General features: G+C 45.6%; 1 protein-coding gene across 31 annotated transcripts in view; it reads left to right on the forward strand.

Annotated features, from left to right (window-relative positions):
- Positions 1 to 12,857, forward strand: part of arvcfb (ARVCF delta catenin family member b) — a 310,170-nt gene that overhangs the window by 124,110 nt on the left and 173,203 nt on the right. For 17 of the 31 annotated variants that reach the window (XM_036936131.2, XM_090190965.1, XM_090190970.1 and 14 more), the window contains exon 4: positions 8,284 to 8,553. The exons of the other annotated variants lie outside the window; for them this stretch is intronic. In XM_036936131.2, the coding sequence (XP_036792026.1) occupies positions 8,329 to 8,553 (225 nt within the window). In that variant the 5' untranslated portion in view covers positions 8,284 to 8,328. The remainder of the gene's footprint in view (positions 1 to 8,283; positions 8,554 to 12,857) is intronic. 31 annotated transcript variants of the gene reach the window in all.

Consider the following 12,857-nt stretch of genomic DNA (forward strand, 5'->3'; position numbering starts at 1 on the left):
TGGGATTAAGGTCTGGAGACTGGCTAGGCCACTTCAGGACCTTAATGTGCTTCTTCTTGAGCCACTCCTTTGTGGCCCTGGCCGTGTGTTTTGGGTCATTGTCATACTGGAATACCCATTCACGAGCCATTTTCAATGCCCTGGCTGAGGGAAGGAGGTTCTCACCCAAGATTTGACGGTACATGGCCCCGTCGTTCGACCCTTTGATGTGGTGAAGTTGTCCTGTCCCCTTAGCAGAAAAACACCCCCAAAGCATAATGTTTCCACCTCCATGTTTGACGGTGGGGATGGCGTTCTTGGGGTCATAGGCAGCATTCCTCCTCCTCCAAACACGGCGAGTTGAGTTGATGCTAAAGAGCTCCATTTTGGTCTCATCTGACCACAACACTTTCACCCAGTTGTCCTCAGAATCATTCAGACGGGCATGTATATGTGCTTTCTTGAGCAGGGGGATCTTGTGGGCGCTGCAGGATTTCAGTCCTTCAAGGCATAGTGTGTTACCAATTGTTTTCTTGGTGACTATGGTCCCAGCTGCCTTGAGATCATTGACAAGATCCTCCTGTGTAGTTCTGGGCTGATTCCTCATGATCATTGCAACTCAACGAGGTGAGATCTTGCATGGAGCCCCAGGCCGAGGGAGATTGACAGTTATTTTGTGTTTCTTCCATTTGCGAATAATCGCACCAACTGTTGTCACCTTCTCACCAAGCTGATTGGCAATGGTCTTGTACCCCATTCCAGCCTTGTGTAGGTCTACAATCTTGTCCCTGACATCCTTGGAGAGCTCTTTGGTCTTGGCCATAGTGGAGACTTTGGAATCTGATTGATTGCTTCTGTGGACAGGTGTCTTTTATACAGGTAACAAACTGAGATTAGGAGCACACTCTTAAAGGGACTGTGCTCCTAATCTCAGCTCGTTACCTGTTTAAAAGACACCTGGGAGCCAGAAATCTTTCTGATGGAGAGGGGGTCAAATACTTATTTCCCTCATTAAAATGCAAATCAATTTATAACATTTTTGACATGTGCTTTTTTGGATTTTCTTGTTGTTATTCTGTCTCTCACTGTTAAAATAAACCTACCATTCAAATTATAGACTGATCATTTTTTTGTCAGTGGGCAAACGTACAAAATCAACAGGGGATCAAATACTTTTTTCCCTCACTGTAAGTCTAAATGTCCATGTGTGACTGCCTGGTTCTGAGTTTCCACACAGAGAAGAGCTTCAAAGAAAAAGGTAGAAGAATTGGTGGTAAACAAGGGCTTATTCTCTTCTTCATTTTTGAAACTAATCAGCAATGGTTCTCCACGCTCCTCTCTAAGCCTTGCTTATCCTACAGTGGATTAACATTCACTTTAATGTTCGATAGAGGACAGTGAGGATACTGAGGATGGGGTGGGTGACGGTGTGGTTTTGGTTCGATGAAAGAGTAAATCTTCAAAGATGAGCGAGATTACCTGTTCTTTTGTTACCTAGCTATTTAAAACAAGCTGGCAGGCTTGTGTTAGTACCATCACACCTTTGATGCCTTTTAGAATATTAGGTATGTATTAGAAGTGACAATGTGTTCCTGGTAACTGCTGCTGCTGCTTTATTGTCAGAGCCAATACCTATTCATGTCTAACGCTCTCCTAGCCCTCCTTCATTCTCACTCTGACAGAAAGTTGTGCAACGCAATACTAATAATGAAGCACTCTTCTCTCTCCTCCATCTTCTTTTTCTCTTGAGATGTTTTCCCGTGGACGATGATAATTAAAGACTTAGATTTTCTTCTTGAGTCTGAAATGAAAACATTACCGTCCATCCCTGTTATTTTGTCTTCTCATGCTTTCTCAGTTTTCCTTCAGACAAAATGTTGAAGAACTCAACACTCAAGTCATAATGTAAAATTGTCATGTTTGGTATCAAACCACCATGCCATTAAAATGAGTAACGTTTTCGTCTTCATGTTTGGGAATAATTCCAGCAATTTTCTAGCCATTCAACGTAGTAAAACACTGTAAGACTCCAAAGTGTTCCTGAAGCCTAAACTGAATTTCTGACATTTTGATTAATCACTACTAGACTGTCAGTCATTCCCACGTAAAGGCTTTGACATTTTGAACAGTCTGAAGAAATATCAGTAAGGTTACGTCCCAAATGGCACCCTATTCCCTGTATAGTGCCCTGCTTTTACCAGAGCTCTATGGGCCCTGGTCAAAAGTAGTGCACTTCAAAGGGAAGAGGGTTCCATTTGGAATGTAGACTAAAGGCCTGGAAATCACTGCTTGTTTAAATCTGAGCGATGCCTCCTTAATGTCTCCAATTTGGCGTCTAATTGTTCAAATGTATTATCCATCAGAGAGCTCAGGTGGGCTGAGGGGCATGCTGGCCCCCACACACACACACACACACACACACACACACACACACACACACACACACACACACACACACACACACACACACACACACACACACACACACACACACACACACACACACACACACACACACACACAAACATACACAGGAGCAGGTGTTTTTAAGTAGCCCTTTGTGCCATTGAGACCTCCCTTATCATAAGGGCATCATATGGTTTTAGACAAGGAATTATGCTGCAATTATGGGCACTAGAAGGGAAGAATTGGCAGTCAGAGCTAAAAGTGCATAGGTTAGAAATTTCCCTAATCAGGTGAGTGTCTCTGGATGGGGACCGGGCACTGATGGTCTCACTCAATTACCCTCGTCGCCCTCCCCCCATTACCCATACACCCCCCTACACCGATTCCCCTACACCCCCTTCCCACTCAGCCCATCCCACGTCTAGGTTTGGGGGTGCCTTTATAATGTAATAAAAGCCAGGCTCTCTCTTTGTTCCTGGTTGAGTGGGGCTTAATTAATTTGCACTGGAAACATCTTAATGTAGCATTCAAAGCTCTTTTTGGAGGAGGCTAATGAAGCAAACCAATACTAATCCAACCTTGGTTTATGACACTTCAGGAGGTTGGGCTGAGGCTCACAAATCAGTAGCAGGAATTAGCTTAACATGTTCGTCCTATACTCTCAAGGGGGTGTTAGGGAGGATGTGGGTGGCTATAGGTGCATTTGAATGCCCAACGCTGAACACTAAACAGTGAAGAGACTCATAATGATGTATGCTGAATTGACAAGAGCCCTTGTATTGCCATTGCCTTTACATTTCAGAGTTGTATAGGTCGTGATCAATAAAACGGCACAATACAGTGCAGAGCATTGGATTTGGCTGCTTTGGGGCAGGAAGACCCCCAGCTCCGCCAAAACCATTGATAACTACATACTATTCTCAAGGGATTGTTAAATACATTTTATAACAATTTGGTTTTGATATCGTCACCTCTTGAAGAGCGTAGTCAAGAACTGCACATTTCAGATTATTCCACATTTAGCTCTATCATCAGCTATACAGCATGTAACTGCATACTTTTCATGATCAGTTAACATCAATTGATCTTGTATTTTCAGATACGTGAGGGTATCCTATCCATTTGGCATGTAGCTAGCTAAGCATGTGTCATTTAGCTTGCTTCACCAGAGATTTGGCTTTTGGAAAGAGCTTGACATCGGCAAGTCCTTGTCCAGGTAAAGTTGTCAGTTGGTAAAGCTGTTCACTCATGACTGCACGGCCAGGCACGACAGCAGTGGTAGGCCTGATCACCGACAACGATGAGACAGCCTATAGGGAGGAGGGCAGAGACCTGACCGTGTGGTACAAGGATATAACAACCTCTCCCTCAACGTGATCAAGACAAAGGATATAATTGTGGACTACAGGAAAAGGAGGACTGAGCACGCCCCCATTCTAATCGACGGGGCTGTAAGGGAGTAGGTTGAGAGCTTCAAGTTCGTTGGTGTCCACATCACCATCAAACTATCATGGTCCAAATACACCAAGACAGTTGTGAAGAGGGCACGACAAAGCCTATTCCCCCTCAGGAGACTGAAAATATTTGGCATGGGTCCTCAGATCCTCAAAAAGTTCTACAGCTGCATCATCGAGAGCATCCTGACTGGTTGCATCATGGCCTGGTATGGCAACTGCTCGGCCTCCGACCGCAAGGCACTACAGAGGGTAGTGCGTACAGCCCAGTACATCGCTGGGGCCAAGCTTCCTGCCATTCAGGACCTCTATACAAGGCAGTGTCAGAGGAAGGCCCTAAAAATTGTCAAGCGGTACCAGAGTGCCAAGTCTAGGTCCAAAAGTCTTCTGAACAGCTTCTAATGGCTACCCAGAATATTTACATTATAATTTTACGCTGTTGCTACTCTCTGTTTATTATGTATTCATAGTCACTTTAACTCTACCTACATGTACATATTACCTCAATTACCGGTGACCCCGCACATTGACTCTGTTGCACCGGTACTCTATGTATATAGCCTTGCTACTGTTATTTTACTGCTGCTCTCTAATTATTATCAATTTTTTACTTAACACTGTCACACCCTGATCTGTTTCACCTGTCTTTGTGATTGTCTCCACCCCCCTCCAGATGTCGCCCATCTTCCCCATTATCCCCTGTGTACTTATACCTGTGCTCTCTGTTTGTCTGTTGCCAGTTCGTCTTGTTTGTTCGAGTCAACCAGCGGTTTGTGTCTCAGCTCCTGCTTTTTCCAGGCAAATCAAACGCTCTGCACCGTATTGTGATGTTTTATTGATGACGACCTACACCTATTCCAAAAGTAAAATGAGGAGATGTCTTATATTGTGTGGTCACAGTCACAATGGTTCCAAAAGACCTGACTAATGTGGTGGTAACGATTTATAGCTGAGTTTTCCTGTGGAGGGGCAGGGGGGTCTTTGAAGTGAGGCAGCAACTGACTAGCTGCTGCCTCTCATGTCCCCTCAGAACTACCACCATGCTGGAATTGTGGCCATGTGGCGTGAGAATACATTTATTACCCAGCTATTTTTAGCACCGTGCAGGCCCAAGGGTTTGTGCTGAAACACATTTATACTTGAGTAAAAGCCACACACCAGAATAACTGGGACTCAGGAGTCAGCCTCAGAGCAAGGTGCTGCATTCTGTATTTGCTCTGTGGTAGAATAAAATATACACTGAATTTAATATTTGTTTTTACACCTCTAGAGCAGTCAAATTTACCACATCTTTTTGTGGAATTAGGTTAATGACATTTAAATGTTTAATTTAGCTTTTAATATTATGAAAATGATTTAACCCGTCTCTCCAATAATATCGTCACCACAAAATGCTTGGCCTCCCAGTGTGTTTTGAGGGCTGTTCTACCATGTACTTTAGTGTAGTAAACAGGGGTGGTGGTTATTGGTGGATTGGGTTGAACATGGGTAGACCTTTGTGTGCTCTCCTCACCCGCTTCCCTCAGCCCCAGACCATTAGCAAACATTTGCTGTGGAAACTCTTAGAGGGTCTTCAATAATCCTTCCTCCAAAAGACACTTCTATATGGATAAAATCTTGTGAAAATCCTAAATCATGGGCTTGTTTTAATAGTTTCGTGAAGAATCACCCTATTATAGTATTATCATAGACCACGACCAAATCAAAATCAAATAAAATAAAATGTATTTATATAGCCCTTCGTACATCAGCTGATATCTCAAAGTGCTGTACAGAAACCCCGCCTACAACCCCAAACAGCAAGCAATGCAGGTGTAGAAGCACGGTGGCTAGGAAAAACTCCCTAGAAAGGCCAAAACCTAGGAAGAAACCTAGAGAGGAACCAGGCTATGTGAGGTGGCCAGTCCTCTTCTGGCTGTGCCGGGTGGAGATTATAACAGAACATGGCCAAGATGTACAAATGTTCATAAATGACCAGCATGGTCAAATAATAATAATCACAGGCAGAACAGTTGAAACTGGAGCAGCAGCACGGCCAGGTGGACTGGGGACAGCAAGGAGTCATCATGTCAGGTAGTCCTGAGGCATGGTCCTAGGGCTCAGGTCCTCCAAGAGAGAGAAAGAAAGAGAGAATTAGAGAGGGCATACTTAAATTCACACAGGACACCGGATAGGACAGGAGAAGTAATCCAGATATAACAAACTGACCCTAGCCCCCCGACACATAAACTACTGCAGCATAAATACTGGAGGCTGAGACAGGAGGGGTCAGGAGACACTGTGGCCCCATCCGAGGACACCCCCGGACAGGGCCAAACAGGAAGGATATAACCCCACCCACTTTGCCAAAGCACAGCCCCCACACCACCAGAGGGATATCTTCAACCACCAACTTACCATCCTGAGACAAGTATAGCCCACAAAGATCTCCGCCACGGCACAACCCAAGGGGGGGGCGCCAACCCACTGTTTTGATGATGAATGCTGTGGAAAAAAGATATCCAGTAACCCCCCCCCCCCCCCCCCCCCCTTTTGACAGAACTCTTTGAATAGGAATACAGCTTAATACAGCTAGGCTGTGTGTTTGTAGCCATAGCCTCTCATGGCTGTCTGTGTGGAGAGGGAAAACAAACATTAGAAAGGCCTCTCAACCACCAGTACTACCACACCCCTCATCCCAACTCACCACTCCCTGACCCGTCACCAGCATGGAGCTCAACCTCAAATGACGTGGGCTCCTCCACACTGCTTTGCTATGACAGTGTTGTCAGACCAATCTCCATTTTGGATAAATAAATGATGAGCCAGAAACAAACATCAAAGGGGGATTGTGTTCTTCAAAGGGAATGTGCGTCTCTATCTACCTCTCTCTCTCTCTGTCTCTCTCGCTGTCTCGCTCTATCTCTCTCTCTGTCTCGCTCTTTCTGTCTGTCTGTTTCTCTGTCTCTCTCCCTATGTCTCTCCGTCTCCGTACCTCTCCCTCTCTCCCTCTGTCTTTCCCTCTGTCTCTCCGTCTCCGTATCTCTCCCTCTCCCTCTCCGTAACTCTCCCTCTCTCCCTCTGTCTCTCTCCCTCTGTCTCTCCGTCTCCGTATCTCTCCCTCTCTCCCTCTGTCTCTCCGTCTCCGTATCTCTCCCTCTCGCTCTCTCCCTCTGTCTCTCCGTCTCTATCTTTCCCTCTCCCTCTCTCCCTCTGTCTCTCTCCCTCTGTCTCTCCGTCTCCGTATCTCTACCTCTCTCTCTCTCCCTTTGTCTCTCCGTCTCCGTACCTCTCCCTCTCTCCCTCTCTCCCTCTGTCTCTCCGTCTCCGTATCTCTCCCTCTCTCTCTCTCACTCTGTCTCTCCGTCTACGTATCTTTCCCTCTGTCTCTCTCCCTCTGTCTCTCCGTCTCCGTATCTCTCCCTCTCTCTCCTTCTGTGTCTCTCTCTGTGTCTCTCTCTCTTTCTCTCTTGCTCTACCTCTCGTTCTGGTTACAGACATACATACTCACACACTGCAGTCCAACCTGCTCAGGATTCTAATCAACACATCTGCATCTCTTGCCAGGCTAACACTCTCTTTATCTCTTTGTGTGGTTTCAGATGTAACAATGTCTGTGTTGTTGACTGTGGTATTTTTTTGTTGTCCCTCAGTGATCGCTCTTTTTCCCCACTTGATTTTCCGGGCCTTGAAATCAATGCTGTCATTTCTGGTTTAACCCATGTCTGATCTCATCTTTTATTACCTTCCCTCCTTTTCGAGCTTTTTGTCCTTCCAGCCATCAGGCTCTTCCACTCATTTTAGTATTGGTAGAGAGTGGGACGCCTGTTATCTAACTCCTCTGTCTACTAATCTACTAGGTGTGTATTCATAACACCCTGTGTGTATGACTGTAGTTACTTACAATTGTTATTGTGTGATCAACCCCCTTGATGTCATTCCACCATTCATTATGGATACAAGTGTTTGAAAGTGATGTAGGCTACACACCATTTTGCATCTGCTTCCTGAAGCTCATGATGGGACATCTTGGTTATGTAGGCCCGTGGTAATGTACTGTGGATCTCGGTGTGTATGTGCATGTACTGCAAATCAGCATTTGCATTGATAGCAACAGGTGACATGGCGTTTTTGGAGGAAACTCACCTCATCCTGAACCACCACCAAATGTCTATGTAAAAGAGTGTGAGAAACTATTGTTGGGGTGTAATTGTGTGCAAGGCTCATCCATGTGGAACCTTGTACGTGGAACATATCCTGCTCATATTTCCTGTAGCTGAGGTCTCACAATACAATTGTTTTCAGGGTTTTTTCCTTCTTCCAATGGGAATCTTCATGTTTAGTAGAATACAGTTATCAAGCCAACCATGCTGGTTGAGTGTCTGTAATGACCTGGTGTCCCTTCCCTCTCTCCACTCCCCCCCCCCCCCCCCCCCCCTGTTCTCTGACCACTGCCCTACCGAAGCTCAGCTCAGTCCAACCCAACCCCTTTGACTCATACCATTGGGCCATGGAGGATTATGACGTGCGCTCGGCCGCCAGTATCCTGGCCTCGGTGAAAGAGCAGGAGGCACGCTTCGAGCGTCTGACCCGGGCCCTGGAGGAGGAGCGACGCAACGTCTCCCTGCAGCTGGAGCGTTCCAATGTACCCCCCGACAGGTTGGGAGGGACTGGGCCTAGCACTAACCTGCCACCCAACAGCCAACCCCTGGCCTGGCAGCAGGTGGTGATGCAGGTAAATCAAGCCAGCACGCCCCAATTTCCCACCTGCCTGTCCACCTACCTGCCTGCTTGATCTGACTATCCAGTCCCCCTCCATTTGTGTATTTGACTCATTGCAACATCTCTTTGTCATCATCTCTCATTCTCCTGGGCGTCTGGTGGCTGATCCAACCCCTGTATTATTTCTGATCTGTTGTGCTGCTTGGATGGGGATGTAAACATTACAATGTGGTGGGGTGTGGTGACGCATCCTCTTTAAAGGGGGAGGGTGATATTCCACTCTTTTTATCTCCTCTCACCTACAAACCACCCAATTCAAGCCTGTTTCCTTCCACCCAGTGTTTTTTGATAACGTCAAGTTAGTTTACCATGGCCCGGTGCCCTGAGTGAGCAGAGTTTACGCATTTTAAAACATTCCATTGGACCTTAAGTGAAATCTCCACCCACTTGGGGCACCAGGCCTTGCAGAACTTTACCATTGTCTTATGGTCTTACTGCTAATTGGATTGTGTCTGTTCAGCCAGCTCTGCCCGTGACTGAAGGACATTTGGGTCCTGGTTGGTGGCTGGGAGTGGAGCTGTAGTGACTTCTCTGGCTGAGGTTGAAGGACATTTGGGTCCTGGTTGGGGCCTTGGAGTGGAGCTGTAGTGACTTCCCTGGCTGAGGTTGAAGGACATTTGGGTCCTGGTTGGGGCCTTGGAGTGGAGCTGTAGTGACTTCCCTGGCTGGGGTTGAAGGACATTTGCGTCCTGGTTGGGGCCTTGGAGTGGAGCTGTAGTGACTTCCCTGGCTGGGGTTGAAGGACATTTGGGTCCTGGTTGGGGCCTTGGAGTGGAGCTGTAGTGACTTCCCTGGCTGGGGTTGAAGGACATTTGGGTCCTGGTTGGGGCCTTGGAGTGGAGCTGTAGTGACTTCCCTGGCTGGGGTTGAAGGACATTCGGGTCCTGGTTGGGGCCGTGGAGTGGAGCTGTAGTGACTTCCCTGGCTGGGGTTGAAGGACATTTGGGTCCTGGTTGGGGCCTTGGAGTGGAGCTGTAGTGACTTCCCTGGCTGGGGTTGAAGGACATTCGGGTCCTGGTTGGGGCCGTGGAGTGGAGCTGTAGTGACTTCCCTGGCTGGGGTTGAAGGACATTTGGGTCCTGGTTGGGGCCTTGGAGTGGAGCTGTAGTGACTTCCCTGGCTGGGGTACAAGAACCTTTTGGCTCTTGTTTGGGCATTGCCTGGGAGTGCTTAGAGCTGTTGACTTCTCTGGCTGGGGATGTGTTGAAGGAGATGTGAAGTGAGGCAGACATGATCCGCTGAAATGGCAGTGGTCACCGTCCATTGATTTACAGTACAGAGCAAACTCCTGACTCTTGCAGGTGGGCATTTCCCTGCATGCACTGCTTTTATATTGTTTAACCCAAAATGCTTTTCTTTTTCACAGATTGGGCCAATGTTCATTTCTGTGGCTCGTTGCCTGTTTAGCCACAAAAATGTATAATTTAGTGGCAGTATGTGGCTTCCCAGCTGAGTAAGCCAGCCTTTTCTCCCCCTTGCCTCAGGCTTTGATGAACCAAGTCCCTGACTTGTTGATGCCCTCTCATACTCGTAAATTGTGAATGATTTACCGAGAGCTGCTTAACACGACAGCCAGTGAATTAGCCTGCTCTTTTACAGGAGGATCACTGCGTGGTTATCACTCACAGCTGGCTCACTGTTGTGGCTCCAAGGTGAACGGCAGTGGCCCGTCACCCGTCTCCCTGCATCGGGGGGTCAATTGGGCGGAACGGCCCGAAACACACAGGCCACACGCAACGTGGCTGGCTGAACTGTGGAAGGAGCCTACTATTACATAATGAGATTGTTTATGATACAGTACCAGTCAAAAGTTTGGACACACCTACTCATTCAAGGGTTTTTCTTTATTTTTACTCAGTGCCTCCAGAAAGTATTCATACCCCTTGACTTATTCTACATTTTGTTGTGTTACAGCCTGAATTCAAAATGGATTAAATAGCTTTTTTTCTCTCACCCATCTACAGACAATACCCCATAATGACAAAGTGAAAATATGTTTTTGCAAATTTATTGAAAATCAAATACAGCAATATCTCATTTACATAAGTATTCTCACCCCTGAGTTAATACATGTTTAGAATCACCTTTTGCAGCGATTACAGCTGTGAGTCTTTCTGGGTAAGTATCTAAGAGCTTTGCACATCTGGATTTTACAATATTTGCCCGTTATTCTTTTCATAATTCTTCAAACTAGGCAACCATTTTGACATCTTGCCATAGATTTTCAAGCAGCTTTAAGTCAAAACTGTAATTCAGCCACTCAGGAACATTCACGGTCGTCTTGGTAAGCAACTCCAGTGTAGATTTGGTCTTGCGTTTTAGGTAATTGTCCTGCTGAATGGTGAATTCATCTCCCAGTGTCTGCAGGAAAGCAGACTGATCCCGGTTTTCTCTAGGATTTTGCCTGTGCTTAGCTCCATTCCATTTGTTTTATCATGAAAAACTCCACAGTGCTTAACAATTACAAGCATACCCATAACATGATGCAGCCACCACTATGCTTTAAAATATGGAGAGTGGTACTAAGTAATGCTCTATAGGCTTCCTTCTTTTCACTCTGTCATTTAGGTTTTAGTATTGTGGAGTAACTACAATGTTGTTGATCCATCCCCAGTTTTCTCCTATCACAGCCATTAAACTCTAACTGTTTTAAAGTAACCATTGGCCTCATAGTGAAATCCCTGAGCTGCTTCCTTCCTGTCCGGCAACTGAAATAGCAAGGACGTCTGTATCTTTGTAGTGACTGGGTGTATTGATACACCATCCAAAGTGTAATTAATAATGCCCAAAGGGATATTCAATGCCCAAAGGGATATGTCTGCTTTTAAATGTTTTACCCATCTACCAATAGGTGCCCTTCTTTGTGAGGCATTGGGAAACCTCCCTGGTCTTTGTGGTTGAATCTGTGTTTGAAATTCACTGCTTGACTGAGGAACCTTACAGATAATTGTAGGTGTGGGGTACAGATGAGGTAGTCATTCAAAAGTTATGTTAAACACTATTATTATCCATGCAACTTACTACGTGACAGTCTGTCACGTGTGCTCCCTTTCCGGCCTCTAGGTCACCAGGCTGCTCGTTAAGGCGCACACTTGTCACCATCGTTATGCGCATCAGCCCAATATGACACTCACCTGGACTCCATCACCTCCTTGATTACCTGTCCTATATATGTCACTCCCCTTGGTTCCTTCCCCAGGCGTCATTGTTTCTGTTTCAGTTTAATGTCTGTGCATGTTTCTTGTTTTGTATTATGTTGTGTTTTTTCATTAAAACACTCACTCCCTGAACTTGCTTCCTGACTTTCAACGCACAACGTTACACAGTTTCAATCCTGAACTTATTCAGGTTTGCCATAACAAAGGGTTTGAATACTTATTGACTCAAGACATTTCTGCTTTTCATTTTTTATTAATTTGTTAAAATTTCGAAAAACATAATTCAACTTAGACATTATGGGGTATTGTGTGTTTGCCAGTGACCAAAAATATAAATTTAATCAATTTTGAATTCAGGCTGTAACACAACAAAATGTGGAAGAAGTCCAGGTGTGTGAATACGTTCTGAAGGCACTGTACAGTGGGGCAAAAAAGTATTTAGTCAGCCACCAATTGTGCAAGTTCTCCCACTTAAAAAGATGAGAGAGGCCTGTAATTTTCATCATAGGTACACTTCAACTATGACAGACAAAAAGAGAAAAAAAATACAGAAAATCACATTGTAGGATTTTTAATGAATTTATTTGCAAATTATGGTGGAAAATAAGTATTTGGTCAATAACAAAAGTTTATCGCAATACTTTGTTATATACCCTTTGTTGGCAATGACAGAGGTCAAACGTTTTCTGTAAGTCTTCACATGGTTTTCACACACTGTTGCTGGTATTTTGGCCCATTCCTCCATGCAGATCTCCTCTAGAGCAGTGATGTTTTGGGGCTGTTGCTGGGCAACACGGACTTTCAACTCCCTCCAAAGATTTTCTATGGGGTTGAGATCTGGAGGCTGGCTAGGCCACTCCAGGACCTTGAAATGCTTCTTACGAAGCCACTCCTTCATTGCCCGGGTTTGGGATCATTGTCATGCTGAAAGACCCAGCCACGTTTCATCTTCAATGCCCTTGTTGATGGAAGGAGGTTTCCACTCAAAATCTCACGATACACGGCCCCATTCATTCTTTCCTTTACATGGATCAGTCGTCCTGGTCCCTTTGCAGAAAAACAGCCCCAAAGCATGATGTTTCCACCCCCATGCTTCACA

The sequence above is a fragment of the Oncorhynchus mykiss genome, chromosome 11, assembly GCF_057628025.1.
Source record: "Oncorhynchus mykiss isolate SJ-2025 chromosome 11, ASM5762802v1, whole genome shotgun sequence".
Taxonomy (NCBI): Eukaryota; Metazoa; Chordata; class Actinopteri; order Salmoniformes; family Salmonidae; genus Oncorhynchus; species Oncorhynchus mykiss.